Consider the following 22,589-nt stretch of genomic DNA (forward strand, 5'->3'; position numbering starts at 1 on the left):
AAAAGAAAAAAAGGTAAGCGTAGTATAAGGTCTTGGTAATTGTAAAGTATAATGCTACAATATAACTTAAGTGGCAATATACAGAAATATACATTTCACATACAGTGGTTTCAAAAATGTTTGAAGAAATATAAACAAATAGATTCTCATGGATAAAGGGCAGAAGTTTAGCATAAGCTCTACATGAGCATCATAGACAACTTCTTCTATAGGAACTCTACAAAAAAGTTTTTCGTATGTGTAATGTAATTGTTTTTTTTCTACATTAAGTGAAAATGCCATAAATAAAAAAGGTAAATCACTTTTATTACAGATGTTAACCATAAAATGGAGGTTGAAATCTGTAAATTAATCTAATGGGACATAATAGATTTTTTTACAGTATTATTCAATTGCTTAATAGTCTTAAAGGTAAATTTCAATGAATTCTATGTGAAAACTACAACTAAAAAAATACAAAAAGCAATATGTTGCTGAATATAAAATTAAAGCAACTTTCTGTTTTCTTTCAGTAAAAAAAATAAAAACGGCAGAAAAGTCTGGCAGCAAAAGTTGCTTAACACTTACTGTCATATTAAAGTAAAAGAACAAACAACTATTCCGCACATGTATTTTAAAATACAGCTATTTGCTGTATATTTCCACATTTTTGTTATTATCTGATGTTGATATTGTCTGTTAAATAACTTTTGTTTGTTTGCTGTTATTTGGCAGTGTTTGCTAACTTTTGCTGGCAGATTTGTTTTTTACCATGAACATTAAGTCGATAAAAATGTTTCCGGACCTTGAATCCAACTGTGTTCTCTCCTGGAGAAGAAAGTATCGTTGCATCAGCATTCTGTGTCATAAGTGTCCAGTTATACACTGAAATAGTGATATTTTTCAGAATATTAAATACAAATTTCCCATGAGAACAGGCTCATTCATCACAGTACGTGATTAATAAATAAATAAAAAATAAGATCCACTAACATCCTGATTATGAATAATGATTTTTTTCTGTCTATAGAAGCCTCTTCTCTTGTCCTCACTTGCCTCGTCATTTCTGGCCTCTCGCCACACATCCCACCGCTCCTGCCTCCTACTCCTACTCCAACTTTTTCACCAAATCAACCCCTAAATTCTCCAACTTCCCCCTCACTCTCTCTCCCTGTCTTTGATGTAGGAGCGTCTGTGTGCAGTCCAATCCCTCGGCCATTGATTGTAAACGTCCCGCTCGCTCACAGAGCACAGTCAGCATTTTTGGAGATGATCGGCTGCTCCTCTGGGCCGTAGATCAAACACAGTGTGCTCCGCTGGCTCCGCACGTCACGCTGCAGCTCATAAACATCTACAGTATAAATGTGCTTTAGGGAGACTTTTGTTGCATTCACATATTTGTATCTGTTTGAGTAGAAAATATGATAAATCTGTTATGTTATAATGCTTTTTCACACCACTGATGTCTTGACAGTACAACTCTATCTTCTGTTTTCTGTTTTTATGCTAAAGTTGGATATATTTTCTTGATAAGTTTCCTTCTTTGGTTGAAGCCACATTGATCGTGTCTTTCTCACTTCAAACAGGAATGTCTATTAAGGGTTCTGGGCTTTAGCTTCCACTAGGGACACCAAGGTCACGACCACATGATTGTTTCTGAGAATTTGGGGCTGCAACTAACAATTATTTCCATTATTGATTGTTCTGCTGAGACTCTAAGAAGATTGACCTCACTTTATAAAATTTACCTGCTGTGACCTCTAGGAGGTCTCTAGGAGATAATGACTGCCTCATGCAACACACAACCATAAATTAGAGACCTGGAGCATTCAGAGGATGTGATGCAAAATGCAAAAAAAGAAATGCAATCCATGCAGAAATCACCAAAGACGTAGCAAGTGGTCTCAAGTGGTTATAATGGTTATTATTATGAGACTTAATTAAGCATTAAAATGGTAATCAAACACTCACTGGCTACTTCATTAGGTGCACCTGTTCAACTGCTTGTTAAAGCAGAAATCTAATTTTGCATCTATTTTTGGTCTCTTTACATCTTTTTATGGTGGTTTTGCAACTATTTTAGTTGCTTTGCATCTATTAATGGTGGTTCTGCATCTATTTTTAGTCGCTTTTATCTTTTTAAGGTGGTTTCGCAACTATTTTAGTTGCTTTGCATCTATTTATGGTGGTTTTGCAACTATTTTTAATTGTTGAAATTGAAATTATGTTTATAGAGCTTACTACTAAATATAATATGAAGAAACGGAATGCTGGTGAACAGTGCCAGGTTTTTGTGGCCATTTTGCCCAAAAAATATAAGATTCGACTCGCTGTGTTTGGAAATGGCAAAACAATTTGAAACAATTTGTATATGAATATCAAAACAAAACAAGGTAGGCAGCAGCACATTTACTTTTCAGTCCGCTCACTAACAGATCAGTGTGGTCGAACAGCTCCGTTTAAAGAACACAGCATGCAAGATACAATTTATAACACATCAAGGTTTTCCTCGGGGTGTTTACTTCGGGGATGGTAGAGTATTTTCCAATAACAAAAATGCATTACTACTCCATGTTGGGAGGAACTACACAACAGCAGTACAACACGCTCAATTTCCCACATATACTGTGTGAATCCTGCAGGGAAAACCTGCAGCTTGAAATAGCTGCTCTCTCCTCTGAACCTACACATTTTCCATCTCTGCCTCTCTGAGTGAAACTCTGTAGGAGTAGATGCTTACTCATACACACAAAACTGTTTTACAAGGCATCAAACACTGATTTCTTTTTCTACGTTGTAAATCACTTCAGCAGTAAGAAATTGTAAAAGACAAAACCCAGTGAGCAGCTATACAAAATATCAATTTCTCATTATTTTTTCAGTTTTTAATTATGAGTAAAATGTAGATTGTTTGAGAAAAAAAGGTGTCAGGAGCTTCTGATTAAACCAAAATGCAGAATTTTGTGGGCGTGGATGCACAGTAATGGCTCAAGCAGATCAGAGCAATAAATGTTTGACAGACATTGATTTTTTTACACATAACAGTAATTGCATATTTTGTGCATTTTTCCATTTCATCCCTTTTTGGAAAGGGCTTCCGGACTTTAATTGGTCTGTCTAAGCTTTTAGAGTGAATATCAAGGCCATCGGTGTTAAAATGCATCACTCTGCTTGCATAATTTCAAGGTCTGAACTTAAATTAGATCCCAGATTCCTCTTTGACCCTCTCACATCTTTCCGCGGGTGAACAAAACACAAACATGTTATGGCATCCATCTGTCCTTTCATGCCTCTGAGTTCACACAAAGCTGTGAGAGACACTCCAGCAGCCTCCCACACGTCTTCACAGAACCTGCGTATGATGAGTGGACTGTAAATGTCATCATCACTGTTGCACAAAAGTAAACATCTTCATCAATCATCCCTCCTGTCAGAACTAGAGTAATGCGTTTTCACACAGTAAATATCAATAAGTTGGAGCTGAGATAGTCAATCATTATCTTTACTTGTTGTGCGACAAAGGGCCACTGGGCACAGACATGTAGAGACTCCCACCCTGCCTGCATAGAAACAAGACACCCAAACTCTATTTTTAGACATTTTGCACCCTTTGTAGCCGTTTTATGTAATTTTGGGTGTCTTTGTGGTAATTTTGCATTTTTTTTCTCCAACTATTTTTAATTGTTTTGCATCGATTCATGGTATTTTAGTCACTTTGCATCTTTCTGGTGGTTTTGCAACTATATTTACTCTCTTACATATTTTTATGGTGGTTTTGCATCTATTTTAATCTCTGCATTTTTTTATGATGGTTTTGCATATGTTTAGTCTCTTTGCCTCTTCTTATGGTGGTTTTGCAACTATTTTTAGTTGCTATGCATCTTTTTATTGTGGTTTTACAATTATTTCTAGTCTCTTACATATTTTTTTAGTCTCTTTATATTTTTTTTATCTTAATGTTGTGATTTTGCATCTATTTTTAGTCTTTTTAGGTTTCTATGTAGCTGTTCTTTGTCTCTTTGTAGTAATTTGTGTCGCTTTGTATCTATTTGTCATTTAGCATCACTTTGTGTTTGTTTTGCCCCTCAGGCCCTTGGCTCTCTGCCCAGTGGACCCATTCAGTTTATTTCATGTGGTGTAGTATGCTGAAAGTTTTTTTTTTTTCTTTTGAGTTGCTGCCGACCAAAGCACCAAAACATTTGCAAAACAAGGAGCTACAAATCACAGGTTTTTGTTTCTCTCTCTGAAAATAGCACAAAGCATGAGTCACATCCCATGCTGTTTGTTGCTGAGCACAGACAGACTTTCTGTGTAATCTTCTTCTAAATCTATTTAATCCCTCACTGTGGATATACACTTGAAATACTTACACTGACAGAATTGTGTCTGCTCCTATAGACAAGACTATTCCTGAAGCTCAGCAGAGTATTAGTGCGTGTGGAGGACAGGATGGGATTTATTCAGAATATTAATGTGATGCCGTATTGATTCCTGACTCAGGTGAAGCTCTCTTGAGCTCGCTATTCGGCAGCATGGGTCAGAGGTCAGATCGGGCTGTAGAGCCAAGGTCCTGGTGGTGGATGTTTAGCCAACACACAGCTGGAGACAGATTTGTTTGGATGATTACAACTGAAGCAGATTAAAGCATCTACTTCTACAGCAACAACATTTAACAATGAAATTCATGTTGATCTGCTATATATGCTATTTGTAACTAAGCAGGGTTTACACTAGACGTGGGTTGGGGGAAATCGATACAGCAATATTTTGAGTGGCAATATTATATCGTTTCATGGCCGCCGAGTATCGATATTTATTGTTCCAGCTGCCATCAGTGTTTTTGCCATCTTTGTTTCTATAGCGGGCTAACTTTTAGGAATATACTGGAGATATACCAGAATCATATGAAACTAGAAGATCTAAGGAATCTATAGGCACCATGTGCGTTAGGATATTGTGTCGTGAAGTTGTTAAAATAACGCTGTAAAGTGAGGCTTTTTTATGTTTTATTAAAAAAAAAATCAGAGTGAAGCTTAGAATTGAGAAAAGTTTGATAAAATGCTGCAGTTTTTGTCGTCCACACATGTTTGATATAAGTTAAGTTCAGTTTGACTGAATACTTTGTTGGACAGTCTGGGTTTGACTCTCATTGTGGAGGTAAAAAGACTGAAGTGAGATGAATGGACTGAAAATTGTCTCTTATTTGACAAAACAGTTCTTGATTGAATTTAATTTGTGGACACAAAATGCAGTTCAACAGTTAAATCTGAATATATTAAAATCATATCGTGGGGCCTCAGGTGATTCACACCTCTAGTTTCAGCTATATTAGTCCAGCCCCCCGCTACTAAATGACAACCGTAACAGCATGAGCACTCTGTTACTGGAGTTTCTGAGCCTGTTAGAACGAATGACTGCTAACGTTACTGGAAGAGAACAAAGCATGCTGCAAACAGTTAGCCTCCACTTGTTTTCCCGGTGCATGTATTTACTAAGCATTTTCAAAATAAAGCAAACACATGTAGTATTCAAAATAAGAGCACATGGATGTGTTAACCGTGTCCACCACATAATTTACAAGATGACTGTTAAAATAAGATGCCCTAAATAAAACATAGAATAAAGTGTATTCTCTTTCACAATAATTCATTAAAATATGCAATGATTAAGATGGAATAGTGGCATTAGAATGTGTGAGAGGCACCAAATTTAGGCTTTTAGGGCAAAAACCTTCTCTAGGGGAGCATGCACCCGGACCCCACTTCTTTGTTCAGGTCCTGCCATCATAGTCTCAGAAAATCCTGTGGGAAACACAGGTTCTAGTGGTTGTTTTGCATTTGAGTGTATTTTTTTTATACTTTTAAAATTGCTTTAAAGATTAATATTTATATGCACACACCATCCGGGGGACAAATAACCCTTTACCCCAGCTTTACCACAGGAAACACTGCTAAGGCAAGCAAATGCCAAAGTAATATATATCTTGTGGTGTGGTAGCGAAACTCTAAGGACATCAATGACATCAATTGAATTCAGATGAGACAGATTAGAGAGCTATATTGATTTAATATATTGGTCAAGAAACACGTCAATAACAATAAATGGATTGCTGTGACAATCATTTTCTCCTTAAGGTGAACTTTACCCCTCTTGACCCCGAAAACACACCAAGCAGCGGTGAGAGGAGAGCTGCCATACAATGTTTATGAAAAATTGTTTAATTATCAGGCAAAGTGCGGCCAAAATCAAAGTTGAGGACAGTTTTGGTGCTGAATGGTGGACAGATACCTGCAGCCAATCAGTAAAGTCAAGGACACTTCCTTGTTCGGAGAGGTCCTTGTGAGTCGGGTCCTACAGAGGCAAGGCAAGACTCCTTAAAATCATTGGTGAACACACAAATGGAGTGGGCTTGAGAGTGTGAGTCACTGGGTAATTGGACAGGTCATTTTCAGCACTACAATTATAAAAACCAGCTGAGGACATGGATATGTTTTTGGCATCAGTGCTTTTCAACATTTTTGTTGAGAAATACAAAAAAATATATAGTTTTTGGTAAAAAAAAATTGCGTACTGCGCCTAGGGTTAGAAAATTTCAAATTTCAAAGTTGAATTTATGGGAATAAACGTAAATAAACAGGGAATTTACCAAATTGAAGTTTGGCCCTTCACAGGGAACTTAAATATAGTTGGAGAAAATATATTTTAGCATAATAATAATCTTGATTAGGGATGGGCATTTGGAAGTAAACTTCCAACTCGATTATCTATAATGTTAACGATCAATTAATCACTGCATGCATACATGGGCAAAATATAATATATTGTAATATACAGTGCTAGCCTGTTGTGATAATGGATGCTTTTTTGAAAGGACGAAAAGAGACTTGATCCTGTCAATCGTAAAACTAAACCAACTGAGGTTAAACTGTAAAGATAACGTCAAGGAGTTCAATATTTTATGCTTTAGCCCCAAAGAGGCATGAGGTTAGTTTTTTACAGTAATCTTGCATATTTTAGTGTGTTTTGTGTTTAAATAAGTTTTGGATCAGATTAAACCTAGTTATTCATGCTAGCAAGGTTTGATACAGTAAGCTAGTTTTGCTCAAATTAATACTCTTGTATTTCTGTGTGTTTTATAATTGTTCTTGCAACTTTCGTTTTGAAAACTGTAGCTTTATGCAACTTAATTCTCAGCTCATTGACTTATTGATTATTTTCGAATATTTCCAAAATTACCCAGCTTAACTGCCCATGGAAGGTTTCTGGAAATTTACCGGAAATGTTCCACCCCTTTGCAGCCCTAACTGCACCGCCAGAGTAGCCACTTCATCTGTCGCCATTTTCAAAGCTCCCGGCAGAGCATTGTGCACAAAGGCTAAGGCTTGGGGTTGTTTATAGTTCAGTTTTCTTATTTTCCCCCCAGATTGAATTGTAATAACAATCTCTTTCCACTTGTCAGAAGTGGAAAGAAGTGTCTGAAGTTTTCATCTGTTGTCTCTTCTTAAATTCCTTACATTATTTTATAGGCTTATTTCTATTCAGGGCTGCAGCCTCTCCCAGCATGCACTGGGTGAGAAGCAGACTTCCCTGATTCACTTTCCTCTCCTCCCAGGGACATTGTACCTTGACCAGGTGGCAGGAAGCTTTTTCTCCAGAGCTCCAGAACAGTTCAGTCAGTGCTTGTAAACTTTCAAGGATTTTTAAATCAGCGAGGATTGAAAAAACAAACAAAAAAACTCAGCCAGTTAGTGAAAAACAAATGAAGTAATGACTCTGTGGAGCCAGAAGAAGCTAATTCTGAGCTGTCGCACCAAAATAAAGTTGTCTAATTAACATTTAGCACCTTCAGCACATTGGTTCTCCAGTATTTGAGGAGAAAAAACTGCATGTTTGAAGTGGCTGAAAAACTAGATCTATAAACTAGATCTAAAAGATCTATTAATTCATAACAGTTTGTTAACGCTTACTGGTGATAAAATAAAAAGCAGACATTTCACAAAATGAACTATTAGTGTGTCTAGATTAGAAAAATATACATCCCCTGATACTTTTCCATTTCCTTAATTTAAATAACTCCAGCTAATTGACCTCAGAGAAATGTCTGACTATAAAGAAATGTAATGGAAGCAGGAACCCAGAGCCGAAATTATCTCATTCATTGCTTAGTTTGAGTCAGCAGAGAAACTGTTTTCTTTCTGCAATAATGACTTTTGACTTGTCATTGGTTTTTCTCCCTATATGTCCCCCATAATTACTTTAGGAAGATTACACAGATCCATTTCTTTTCCAGAGGGCCTTGAGGAATCAGCGTGTAAGACCTTTTCACATCGTCAGACATCAGCTTCTTTGTGGTTACTTCGCCTCATGATGATGTGCTGAGGATGATTCACATTATGATCCACTGGAAGTCACTCTTGCATAATAATAACACAAATCATTACTCGAGTTCATCTAATGTAAAGATTTGCCTGATTCTTATTTTTACTCTGATTGTTTCATGAAAGGCCTGCAGCTATCTATGACCTAATGTAATGAAATATGATATAAAGGCTTATAATCAGAGGAAGATGGAAGTGGTAGAAATGATGAACAAGACAGAGAAGTTATAAAAATAACCGTTATAAAATCAGTTCTACAGAGAAAAAAACAAGAAAGACCTCCACCAAGGACAAATGCCCCTCGTGATGTAAACAAAAGTGGAAAATAATTTGTGTATCAGCCCTGTGACTCGGTTTTTCCTTGGCTCGTGCTTCACCCTTCCACCTAATTATGTGAAAATCTAGCCAGTACTTTTCCCATAATCCTGCTGAGAAACAAACATTTATAATACTTTCTAATTCTCACAGACCCACTACTGTATGTCTAATAATAATCATATTAGTAATCATCATGATTATTATTATTTTGCATTAGTTTGTCTTTTACTGTATCAATTTAATTGTGTTGTATCTTATTTATTTTTCTTAATTTATTTATTTTGTATTTTTTTTGCAATTGGCAATATTTCAATAAAATGTATCAGCAATACATATTTAATTACTTTTGAGTGTTTTGTCAATTTACTTTGCTGAACAGAAAAATAAATAAATATTTGCGCATTTTATAATATTTATATGCCATACCAGCATTTTATATTTTATTTTGTTACATTTCTTTTTATATCTGCAATTCATTTGTTACAAGATAGTTTTGATTTCCCATCTCTGTTTCTTATTTTATGGCTTGTCAGTCACCATTAAAGCACTTTGAACTGCACTAACCTCTATGTAAAATGCTTAAGTTTGATCAGTTGATGATGGGATGTGAACAAACTGTTATAAATCCACAAAAACGGAAATCTAAATAGACCTTTTAGGAGATTAAACAGTGGTAGAGCTGTGGAAAAATAATCGTCAACACTATTTAAAGCCAACAAAGATGCATTTTGTTAAATAAATATATATTAATAGCTGCAGAGAATAAACAGATGCATGTTTTATTTTCTGCACCTCAAGAAGATAAAGCCACGTTTGTTGAACTCTTATAGACAGACTCCAAACACAACATTACAGTAGCTGGAGATAGATGCACCTCACACATTTGTGCAATCCACCATCTAGCACACTTCACTGGCTATCGTAATGCTACGTTCACTAACTGCCTGCGGTGCCAGGATTGCAGGATAAAGAAGAGAGTTTTTGTTGGCACCGACAATCCTTTTGAAAAGAGCCCACTACATCAGGCTGGGAGTCTGAAACACAGTCGGTATATGAAGGTATTTTTGGTAAAGCTTTATAATAAGGTCCTTAATAACCATTAATTAACAAGTAATAAGGCATTGTTCTCGCTTTAGATCCGGTAGTTGCAAAAAGCATAGTTAACTTATAGTTAACTTATAATAGATGAGCAATAAAGTATATTTTAATATCAATAAGCACACAAAATAAGATTAATAAAGACATGGCAAAGACATAATGGGCGGGTCATGGGTGTTTGTAATGCCATTATTAACACTTATATCAGCTTATAAACACACAATAATGTTAATAAGCATCTTGTAAGGACTTACAAGGGCCTTATTACTTGTTAATTAATGGTTATTACAAGGACCTTAATATAAAGCGTTACCGTATTTTTCTATGCAGCCTTGAACAAATTGTGTATTTTGCTCTTTTGATCTTGTTCAATCAGCACAAAACCAACATCTGTTTGCATTCTGAAGTGTATCTACTCATGACGTGAAAAGGTGAAACGACGGGTCATCCTGCTTGCTGGTTGGCTGGTTTGAATCCTGCCTGCTCTGGACCTCACTGGTTATATATCATCTCCCTCTGCTGTCCCTCTGGACTCTGTCCACTGAAGCAGAAGCGTCTGGAAATGTATAGTGCAGGGCCCAGTGAAAGTGGTTATGACCCCTGAGCTGAATACCACCAGATTAATCTCTGAAGCATTTCCCCCCCATCTGTCTCACCCTCAGTCTGTGGCTTTACACTGAAAGAAATGTCCTCAAATTGGCCAAATTCTTTTATAATCTGTAGCAGAAAAACATCTTTTTGCTTCCAGAGAACTGAATGAATCTGACTTTATTTTTATGACAAACCTTACATTTTTTTAAAATTCACCCTAGAATCTAAAATACATATTTTTCCTCTTACCTGCAGTGCCCTTTGTCAATCTAGATTGATTTGGTGTGAGCTGCAGACAGTTGGAGATATCACCCATAGAGATGTCTGCCTTCTCTCATATGAAATGGGACTAAATGTAACTTGATTTGTGGTGCTTAAGGCGCCAAAAAATGTCTTTTTCCTGAAGTCATGACCCGGTTACTGAAAATAATCAACTGACCTTGTTGTGAGCAGCAAACATGGATGTTTGGCACATTCACACTTGAACACAAGAACTAGTTCACTTTCATCGTTCATAGTCCCAAAATAAAAAAAAAAGCTCAAGTTAATTTCTTTAGTCGTTTTCCTGCTTCAACTTGATGTGTCAGTTCACTCAGACCTGGCAGGTAAAATTTGCAGGAAAATGTAAGATTGAGTGACTGTGTTATAGTGTTTTCAACAGCTGCTGTCACTACGAGCAGCCACGACATCACCCACACACACTTGTTGAACCGTAACACCTGTCATCATTTCAACGGGCGGAAACAATGGGAGGGAAACAGTATAGGCAGCGGAACAAACTCTGATGTTGTTGTGCTATCTTTTGGTGCGCACAACAATGCATGGATGTGTTCTAAGAACTAGGTATCGGATCTCACCCAAAGATGGCATCTATTTAGTCCAATGACAATAGCTCTCCTAGCGCATACGGCAAAAAGGTTTTCTGTCCTCCGGGAATATTTCTGCGCTAGCAAGAGGGTTGCAGGTTTGAACCTGGTGAAGCAGCAGATTGAGGGGATGAAGGATGGGAATAATTAATCGATGATCTATTAATGGTCATTAAGAATTTTGTCAATCATGTACAATTTTTAATCGATCCGTGTATTTTTTTATTTTATTTGATCTATGACTGTGTATCAGTACTCACTGAACTGAAACACAAGCGTTCAGTTCTGCGGCAGTACGTGAATAAGCCAATGAGCTGAGAATTAAGTTGGATAAAGCAACAGTTTGCAAACTGAAAATTGCAATAACAATTATAAAACGCAGAAATACAATAGTATTATATGAGCAAACCTTGCTAGCATGAATTACTAGGTTTAATTTTATCCAAAACTTATTTAAACACAAAACACATTCAAATATGCAAGATTACTGTGAAAACTAACCTCAAAACATAAAACATTGAACTCCTTGACCTCAAGTGAGTTAGTTTTACAATCGTCAGGAAGTCTCTTTTCGTCCTTTCAAAATAATATTGTCCGTTGATCGTTAATGGTACAGGTGCTTGAGTTGGCAGGTTTCTTCCAAACGCCCATCCCTAGATTATACCCTGGACTGGACTCTGACAAGAACTCAGGTACTGATGAATCAACTCAGACTCTTTTTGAGGACTTAGATTCAAACTGGAACTCAGGTGTTGATGACTCGACTTTGACTCTTCTTTTGTGACTTAGACTTGGAGTCAAACACTGGGGACTCAATTTTGGACTAGCCCACTTGAACCCTGGGTATACACTGTGTTCCAAATTATTATGCAACTGAGTTTTTTCTCAGATTTTCCTAAATAGTCGATGCAAATGACAGTCAGCATAATTTAAGTCATCAACCGTTAGTTTAATTAATTATAATGTGATTGGACAAACCTCCCAATGATAACAGTATATTTTCAAAAATAAAAAACTTAAAATGCACTGTTCCACATTATTACGCACGGCAGAGTTTTATAACATTTTATAGGTTTTTAAGAACTGAAACTGCTCATTTTTGGATTTTCCAGCATTCGGAGGTCATATTTACTGAAATCAAAAGCTATTTCAATCAAAATCATCTTAACAGGTCAAGTTACATTTAAACATAGGAGCCCTTATTTGATAGCAGCTTCACAATTCTTGCATCCATTGACCTTGTGAGTGTTTGGAGAGTTTCTGCTTGAATTTCTTTGCAGGATGTCAGAATAGCCTCCCAGAGCTGCTGTTTGGATGTGAAATGCCTCCCACCCTCATAGATCTTTTGCTTGAGGATGCTCCAAAGGTTCTCAATAGGGTTGAGGTCAGGGAAGGATGGGGGCCACACCATGAGTTTCTCTCTTTTTATGCCCATAGCAGCCAATGATGCAGAGGTATTCCTTGCAGCATGAGATGGTGCATTGTCATGCATGAAGATGATTTTGTTACGGAAAGCATGGTTCTTCTTTTTGTACCATGGGAGAAAGTGGTCAGTCAGAAACTCCACATACTTTACAGAGGTCATTTTCACACCTTCAGGGACCCTAAAGGGGCCGACCAGCTCTCTCCCCATAATTCGGCCCAAAACATGCCTCGCCACCTCCTTGCTGATGTCGCAGCCTTGTTGGGACATGGTGGCCGTCCACCAACCATCCACTACTCCATCCATCTGGACCATCCAGGGTTGCACGGCACTCATCAGTGAACAAGACTGTTTGACAATTCGTTTTCATGTATTTCTGGGCCCACTGCAGCAATGCTGTGAGCATTGGTTAGGGGTGGCTGAATAGAATAACTGATAGAATAACGCATAACTGCAAGCCTCTGGAGGATGCTACACCTTGATGTTCGTGGGACTCCAGTGGCACCAGCAGCTTCAAATATCTTTTTGCTACTTTGTAATGGCATTTTAGCAGCTGTTCTCTTAATCCAATGTTTTTGTCTGGCAGAAACCTTCCTCATTGTGCCTTTATCTGCACGAACCCGTGTGTGCTCTGAATCAGCCACAAATCTCTTAACAGTAGGATGATCACGATTAAGTTTTCGTGAAATATCTAAGGTTTTCATACCTTGTCCAAGGCATTGAACTATTTCACGCTTTTCGGCAGCAGAGAGATCCTTTTTCTTTCCCATATTGCTTGGAAATGGTCATCTGCTTAATAATGTGGAACGCCCTTCTTAAGTAGTTTTTCCTTAATTGGGCTTACCTGGCAAACTAATTATCACAGGTGTCTGAGATTGATTTCAGTGATCCAAAGAGCCCTGAGACACAATACCATCCATGAGTTTAATTGAAAAACAAAACATGTAATCTTTATGACACTTAAATACAATTTGCGTAATAATTTGGAACGCGGTGTAGTACACTGGCTCATCTGTATCATCTTGAGATCTGTCCAGGATTAACCCCGCCTCTTGCCTCCTTCTGGCTCTGCAAGCAAGTTCCAGCTCGGCTCATAGACTTTACATTGTGATGGCGTCACCGCTTTTAAAATTGCTTTACAAATATAAAACCTCCATGGATCAAAAGTGAAAAATACATTTTACAGATGCCTCTTTTATAACGGTGATCTATAGGGAAAGTGCTTTTTGAGGGCTGCAGAGGTTGTTTTTTTGCTGCAATACTGCGAGTGGCCACTGGGGAAAATTGGCTGCAAGGCGATTTATCCAGTTCATGACTGTAGGTAGCAAAAAAGAACTGTTCCTTATGACACATTGGCACATGTGGTTCAGCAGAAATAAAAAAAATCCTATATGAAACTGCTCACAACAAGGTCTGGTGTATCTTCACTAACAGGGCCATCATTTCTTCAAGGAAAAATTGATGTTGAGTTTTGTAAATGTATTTTTGAACAACACAAGTGAAGTGCCATCTAGTTTCAACACTGTGCACCTCACAGCAAAACAATCTGATTGATAGATAGCTCTACAGTTAAGAGGACAACAATCTATTTTAGATTTTTGGGTCAAACTGTCCCTTTAACCATTTAAAAAAAAGTCCTTATAAGCAATGAGGGGTGTCTTGGTTAATAAAACAGTTTTCACTCCACTGTGACATAAGACTGTAAGAAGCCTGCAGGTTATTGTCATCGCTCTGTCATCTCATATATTGTGAGAAGGTTGGCTGTGTGTGTGTGTGTGTGTGTGTGTTTTTGTGTGTGTGTGTGTGTGTGTGTGATTTGTCTAGCCTGCACTGCGCGCGCCGCCTCTCCATCAGTGCGTGTGCACGAGTGTCCGCAAAGCCGCTGCTGCTGCTCTCCAGGCGCGCAGTGCCATCACCAAACTTTGATGCGCTGTAACCTTCATAAAGGAAACAAAACAACCCAGACTGAATACATTTTTTTTCATTCAATTCATTTTTTATAGGGTGTAAAATTCGCTATATCCGGGTGGATCAAGGTGAGTAACCTAACAGCTTCAAATTACACTGTGTTGACGTTTTCTCCAGAAACGCTGCAGCTCCTGTTTATTTCCGACTATGTTTGCATGATCTACAAGTGTCTCTACAGCCGAAGTGAAGTTTATAAGGCTGTCTTGTTTTTGCAGTAACGTGATGATGTTTTTCTTTATTTTTTATTTTATTTCGTGGTCATTATGTGCTTTTTTCTGGCTCAATCCAACTGTTGTCACCTTCTTTAGCCACAATATTCTTTTTAAACACCTCATCACTGATCGCAATGTAAGAATATTTTAATTTATCCACTTTAAAGTCTCATTTTGAAGCTTTTTTTAACAAACAGGTGTCAAAAATGGAAATAACTCCGGTTGAGATATTCAAAGAAGACAACAATAAGTGCCTCTCCGCGCTGTTGGAGGACTGTCCGGTGAATTCTTCAGCCTGGGTGTCCGGATACTTGGAGAGTCGTAATGTGACCCACGATGATAGCTGGGAGGCGGAGGGCATGTCTCCCATCATCCCCATCATCACTGCAGTCTACTCCGTGGTGTTTGTGGTCGGCTTGTTGGGCAACTGCCTCGTCATGTATGTCATCATCAGGTGAGGTATTTTTTTCTCTCAATAAAACAGCCTAAAAATGATTTTAAACAGTCATAGCCTATATTACAAATCGTGGTGCTCATGATGCCAGTTACGCACTGATGTGCTGATATGAATATAATAGAATGTCATGGGGGGTTAAAGTTGCAGTGTGTACTTAAATGATCATTATTTAATAGGAACATTTACAGAATTTAGAGCAACATGCTTCCTATTGAATCCAAATGAGCTGTTTCTGGAAATTAAGAAGCGATGAGATGGAGTAATCTCTTTTGGCTCATGCATGGTAGCCTAATTATTATGACATTTGTTTTTAGAAGTAGAGGAAACACCAGAGGTACCTGCAGAAGAATGTGCTCCTGCACAGTCATTGTAAATGTTATTACTTGTGGAGAAGGCACTGGCACCAACCCTTGGGCTTTCATGGTGACCTCAAGGCCATCTGGTTTATGTCATGTCATAGTTCTTCTTAGTGTCTGGATGTTTTGTAGAGACAGGTCCTCCGCTCTGAAACCCACTTAAGCAGCTCAGGCAAACAGCTAGCATGTAATGTGCATGTTAAGTGGCAGGGAAAACCTGGAAATATATGCATTTTGCAGTCTGAGATAAAACTGGAGTTGCATTTTGAGGGTTAAGATTAATGCTGTCATTTCTAATTTAACTTTAAGTGTGTAGCATGGCAATATCGATTCTGCTTCCTTCAAAGTGGCCTGTTTTATGAATCTAATAACCCAGAGGCCCCAAAATATAATAACAATATTCTGGGAATTTTTCTGGTGGACATGATATTAATCATAGTTGAAAGCAGCAGTGCTTTATCAAGCTGATAGCCTGCTTGCACCTCATTGGCCGTTATTTATGGTGTGTGAAAGGCAACAAATCTCCTTTGATGTAATGTGAAACGCAGCAGTGGCATCCAGAATGCTTTGGTCTATAGACAACAATTACCTCCAATCAGATTGATTGCAACGCCTGTCTGTTGAAGCCAATTTTATCACTTCGGTTACAGAAAAAGACTGTATGTTTTGCTGTTTAGTAGCTCCTTGGAGGGCAGTTCAACCGCAATAAAAAGGTGTTTTATATTGATTTATTGTAAACGAATTTCTGAAATGACACTCATCCACACACTAACAAGGTCACCACATGGCAGAGGTTGAACTATAAGCCATTACAGGAGTGCCATCTTTACATTTTTAAACGGGTTCTACTGTTAAAGCCGCTCTAATCAATATATTTACAATTACAATGGATCAAATTATGTGAAAGGTAAAATGAACCCATGTGTAATTATCATCTGACTCTGCAGTTCCCCTCACTCTATGGAGCATTAATCCAAGTGGCAACCTCTCGGTCTGAAGATAATGTTTAAGTGCCTTAAACCTACATTCTTTATAATGACCAGCAGGGGGCGACTCAGCTGGCTGCAAAAAGAAGTCCCACTGTTTAATAATGGATTAGAAAGTGACCCTACTTCTGATTTAATTTATTACCCTATTAAACATTTTCCTCATGACTTTCTGGTCTCAATCTCTAGTTCAAAGTTTTATTCAATACAGCGTAATGTTTCTTTTGTAAATGATGGTCCCATTTAGAGTAAAAAAGATGATTAAACAGGGTATGCTTTAGGGTGTGATTGACAGGTAGTTGCCACAGTGTTGTTTTTTGTTCTTGTTTTCTTCTCCATAGTGTGTTTTCAGTTCATGAGAGTTAATCGTAACATTTGGCCCTTTTTAAAGGCCGTTCCCACCACCAGTTCAGATTGTGCAGAGTAAAATATGTGCACTGTCACATTGATGGCATCCACTTCATACTCCTTCTGCCGTTTATCAAAACCAATTCCACTCTGCTGTCTCCCATACGTTGAAAAGCTACTTAAGGAGTCGGCTTTTCATTTTTGTACCTTGCTAAGCTAACTTACCTCTACCCACAAATGTGGTCACTCATGCCTCCAAAAAACCAAGATGATGACGGTCAAAATGCCAGATGAGAGGCTTTGAAATTGTAGTCCACAAACCAATAGTTGCATCTACTTCTTATATATAAAGTCTGTGGTTTTAGTTTATAATTTGCATATTAATTTAAGCAAAAAATGCATGACTTCCTCTGAGCCACGATGATGTTGACCCGTCACTGTGAATCAGATTATACAACTCCGAAGGATTTTATTTTAATCTCACTGCTTCATTACATCCTGTAGGCACCACCAGTGGTCAACATTAAAACTTTAAATGAAATCTCAAAATTAAACTTTTCTAAGCTGATTTAATGCTATTATAATTTAATGAAGGAAAAGTACATTGCCTGCAGTCTGCAGCGTACTATACATAACAATGCAGTGTGAGTCAGAAAAATTACATTACAGATTCAAGGAAGCAGGGTGGACTAATGGACGATGTTTAATTCATAATGAGTCAAGAAGGAAGGTCTTTTAAAGAGTCAGCGTGGTAAATATATGGCTGCCATGTCAGTCAGAGTGGAGGTTAGCTCTGGACATGACTGGATAACTTTATATTCAACAGGTACACAAAGATGAAGACAGCCACCAACATTTACATTTTCAACTTGGCCCTCGCCGACGCCCTCGTCACCACCACGATGCCCTTCCAGAGCACGGACTACCTGCTGAATACTTGGCCTTTTGGCGAGGTAGTCTGCAAGGTCTTTATCTCCATCGACTACTACAACATGTTCACCAGTATCTTCACCCTCACCATGATGAGCGTGGACCGCTACGTGGCCGTGTGCCACCCAGTGAAAGCCCTGGACTTCCGCACTCCGATCAAAGCCAAGATGATCAACGTGTGCATTTGGATCCTGTCTTCGGCCGCGGGAATACCTGCTTTCATCCTCGGCGGCACGCAGACGAAGAGCGGTGAGGAAGTGCTTTTACCATTCCTGAATAAAAGTCTGTGAGCAAAGCGTGTGCTGCTAATATTTTAAGAGCAGAAATATATTCTATCATCTGTCAGTGCAGAGTTTTCCATTAGCAACAAATCTTCCTTCCTGAATATAGATGATGCCAGGAAAAAAAAGACAGTTTAGAGCAAAATGTTCCCTTTTGAGTGCAGATTAGTTGTTCCGTAACAGCTTTCTAAATTGATAGCAGAAAGGCACAGAGTGGAATTTTATTTATGATAGAGCACAAGTGCACTTCATCACTTAATTCACGTGCCTGTTTTCTTTGCTCCTGCAGACATCACTGAGTGTGCCTTACAGTTCCCGGAGCCTTACGTGTACTGGGACACACTGATGAAGATTTGCGTGTTTGTGTTCGCCTTCGTCGTGCCTGTGCTCATCATCACCGTGTGCTACTCCCTCATGGTCCTGAGGCTGAAGAGCGTCCGGATGTTGTCCGGCTCGCGGGAAAAGGACCGCAACCTGCGGCGGATCACGCGGCTGGTGGTGGTCGTGGTGGCTGTGTTCGTGGTCTGCTGGACGCCCATTCACATTTTCATCCTGGTCAAGGCTCTCGTGAGCATACCGGAAACAACCGCCATCATGGCCGCCTACTTCTTCTGCGTGGCTCTGGGCTACACAAACAGCAGCCTGAACCCTGTCCTGTATGCCTTTCTGGATGAGAACTTCAAACGCTGCTTCAAAGACTTCTGCCTCTCGGCCAAACTGAAGGGGGACAAGGTGTCTGGGAGCAAGAAGAACCCCAGCAGCGTGCGGGGGGCCGCCATTCCCCTGGAGAACCCCGACGGGACTAGAAAGCCGACATGACTAGCGGTGGAACTGTCTTCGATTTCCCACATTGGAAAAGAAGACTCACATGACTTGGGCCTAACCCATGTCACATCCACAATGTAGTTTTGACTCTATTAGATTATTTTCATTATCACTTGGGGTTTAATATTTACAAGATTTATTTTCAGAGATCAAATGAAAATCTCACCTTATGAGTGTGTTCCATGTTGACTCATTTTTCCCTCATGGCAGTCGTCATAAAGATTGTGTATTTAGGTGGAAGAGAATTTGGTTTAAAAGCACAATATGTCATTTTCTGCCGCTGGAGGTCTTTCAATCAAAACAATAGACAGAGTGTCAGTATGGTCGAGCTGCGGCCTGTAGCAGTCAGCTTCTCCCGGTTGGGATTCCTTAACTGTTCGTTGTTCAGGAGGTTTTTACCAAGAGCCAAATTATCTGCAGAGGTCTCCTCCTCACCAAAACAAATGGACCTGTGGATTAAGACAGGTAAAAACACTGAATAAAGCAGATTTACTTTAAAAAACATTGTTTTTCTGATGATGTTTGGCAGACGGCTATTAATGGTTTCTAAGATCTAGACGTTCAATGACTAAAATCTCATCATCCGGCTAAAATATATAGTTAAAAATGACCAAGATCTAAAAATGCATCATAAAAATGTGTCTCAAAATGGGATCAAAAGTAATTTTATGACAGCAGCTGGCAGACAACACTGATGCATATGCAAAGGGGATATGAGGTCACTGAGAGGCAACCTAATGAAACAGACTGTTACCTTTCTTAAAATGACAAATTATTCTTGGTTTTGGAAATTGTTTGGAACATTTGGCATAATAATAAGAACACAACTTATTACAAAACAAGTCTTGTACATACTTTGATGTTGAAAAGTTATATATTTTACCTTTAAGCAGGAAATAAGGCCAAATTGAATTCAAGTTTGTCTTTAAAAAGACAAAAACTGAACTTTATTAATAATAAAAAGTATTTACATGAGTGGGACATCCCGAGACCATTTGGCACATATAAAACAATACAAACAATATTCAATAATGCCAAAATTCTCAGGAAAATTGTTGATTATTTCAGCGAAAGAATTTTAAAGGGATGGATTAAAATTGTGACATGATTCTCTCCTTCGCAGTTTACTTGTTACATCAGTGTTTATGTATATCAATTTAATTGTATTTTGTTTATTTTTTCATGTCATTTCCTCCTATAATGTTAAAATTTCTATTGCCAAATGTGCCTTTAACAGTCCAGGATACAAACGTTTGTTGCCGCAGAAAATGATTTCAGACGTGAATACTAAATGGGGTCAAACAGCACTTCATGTATAAAGTGCTTTTATACATAAACATGTCGGTGATGGCTGCATGAATCACTGACAGCAGATATGTGCCAAAAACCTTTTCACCTCAGTGAAGAGTATAGATTGTGCTGATTGACCGCAGTATGAGAGAACTGACTCATGTTGGACTTTGAAGTGTTTACTGGGAGGTAAACAACAACAACAACAAACAACTCGGCTGCATTGAAGCAAGTTAATCGATGAGAAAAGTTATAAAATCCTGGACTTGAATGTGCTTTTAAAATTTGACAGAGGGCTCTCTATCAGCTTTGACTCTGGAGTTGTTTCCAGTTTGATAAGTTGTTTAATTTATGGTAAATAATTGAATCACATGTGCTTTGTGTGGCTCTTACAATGCACACATTACTGAAACTCTCATTGTAATGTTCTCATCAGTCCAATCTGAAAACATGAATCGCTGCTTAAACCATTAAACGGTTTATTATGTCAGCTGTACAGTATTATAGTATGTAGACATTATTTTATATAGATGAGAAGAAAAAGTTTGCACAGACATCATTAAAATATACTGTATTTGTAGCATGTGAATTATCATTGCTATAATATTAAAGCAGCATCGGCAGCCTGTATGCTTGATGGACTGTGCTGTTATTTTGAATGTACTGAAAATAAACTTTGTATTATACAAACATTCATACTCATCGTAAAAACTCATCTATTTCATTAGAACTAATATTTATGAAACACATTTTATATAATAAGCATTCTGTTTGGTCTCTAAACCAGAGCTTTGTGGGTTTAAAGAAACTTTTTAAAGTCAAGTAATCTCTATGTGTACTGGCATAAAACAGATAAAGCGACTTGACAACAAAAATAAGAGACATTATTCGAAGAAAATACACTGTGACCAAGACATCTTTTTCTTTCCAGTCTTTGTGCGTACTGTCAAAACCTGCTGCTGTATATTGGCTTTGTCTGCTGTCAGCTGACACGCAGACACATTGATCAGAACATCCTGTGTGTGAAGTGGTTGATATTAAAGCAAGTTTAACAAATCCACATTGATTCTCTTCTCTTGTTGTTGTCAGTTTTTATTTGTGAACTCTCTGCAGTGCGTACTGCCAGAAACGTCTTTCTGTCATTGCACTGCAGGATTACTTTTCAATATTTTACTTTAAAGGAAAGCACTCTCACTCACAGTTTGAGAGATGAAAAGTGGTTTTAGCTTTTAGAAATTAGTTTTAGTTGGGAGTCCTCTGCAGGTGAAGCTTTTGTGTTGTGCAGTGTGCCAGGAGCTCCCTCCAGAGGACAGAAGACGCATTTACCGAGTGGTCGAGTAAGAACAATAAATCCTACAATGATTGATAGTTCCATGCACATAACTTGGCATTAGCAGCAGGTTCACGACAGGCATCTCCATAAGTGCTTATATTTGATTGTAGCAGGTGGTCAGATTGAGGAAAACATAGCCGGATTAACCTGCTTGTACCTGCTATTGACAAACCATTCATTATCCCAAATGAAGCCCTTATCATGTCAGTGTTTTAATCCAATACTACCAAACAAAATGAAAAACCAGGGCCTTCGATGTCTGTTGGTCCAGGACTCTGGGGCGTTTGCATGATTCGAGTCCAGCCTTAAATGAGTGTATTAATGCTTTTTAATACATATAGAATAACTTAATATTAAATAACAGTTAAAATGTGTTAAAATATTAAAACTTTGAGATCGGTTTATCCCTGATGGGCATTTATTAGCATTTGCAACATTTAAGGATATAAATTATTTAACTGTAAATAGAAAAAAATAATCTGAACATTAATCTATATAATAAATAAGATAGTTTACCATCATATTATTATTATTATTATTATTATTATTATTATTATTATTATTATTGCTATTAAAACACACTTTAATGTGAGAGTTTGAGCTTTGCTTTACTTAACTTCCCTTGAGTTTCATGTCATTTACTGGAAATTGTTGTGCATATTTCATTCTGCTGAAGTTGTGGTTTCCTGTTTCCTGCTGTAATGGACATAAATAAAACATATCAATTGATTAAGGTACAAGGATATGGACTTTAAAATCCCACCCCTATTAGTGTGTTATTCTATATTTACTCCCTGAGTTCTGTTAGAGTTATAGATAGATAGATAGATAGATAGATAGATAGATAGACTTTATTTTACTTTATACTTTATTTTAAGGCAAGGGACAAAAATACAGTTACAAAAACAGGTAAATAAAGGAATTAAGATACAAAGCAAGCAAATAGACAA

General features: G+C 37.8%; 1 protein-coding gene across 1 annotated transcript; it reads left to right on the forward strand.

Moving 5' to 3' along the window:
- Positions 1-14,535: 14,535 nt before the first annotated feature.
- On the forward strand, positions 14,536-21,451 carry LOC131962336 (delta-type opioid receptor-like). Its single transcript, XM_059327325.1, has 4 exons — positions 14,536-14,689; positions 15,031-15,287; positions 17,807-18,159; positions 18,481-21,451. The coding sequence occupies exons 2-4, from the start codon at positions 15,040-15,042 to the stop codon at positions 19,008-19,010; spliced, it is 1,131 nt and encodes a 376-aa protein (XP_059183308.1). The 5' UTR covers positions 14,536-14,689; positions 15,031-15,039; the 3' UTR covers positions 19,011-21,451.
- The last annotated feature ends 1,138 nt before the right edge of the window (positions 21,452-22,589 follow it).

This window comes from Centropristis striata, chromosome 23, assembly GCF_030273125.1.
Source record: "Centropristis striata isolate RG_2023a ecotype Rhode Island chromosome 23, C.striata_1.0, whole genome shotgun sequence".
Lineage (NCBI taxonomy): Eukaryota > Metazoa > Chordata > Actinopteri > Perciformes > Serranidae > Centropristis > Centropristis striata.

Coding starts and splice junctions, on each gene's coding strand:
- LOC131962336 (XM_059327325.1), top strand. CDS start 15,040: ATGGAAATAACTCCGGTTGAGATATTCAAAGAAGACAACAATAAGTGC. Junction 15,288..17,806: donor GTCATGTATGTCATCATCAG/GTGAGGTATTTT, acceptor TATATTCAACAG/GTACACAAAGATGAAGACAG. Junction 18,160..18,480: donor CGGCACGCAGACGAAGAGCG/GTGAGGAAGTGC, acceptor TTGCTCCTGCAG/ACATCACTGAGTGTGCCTTA.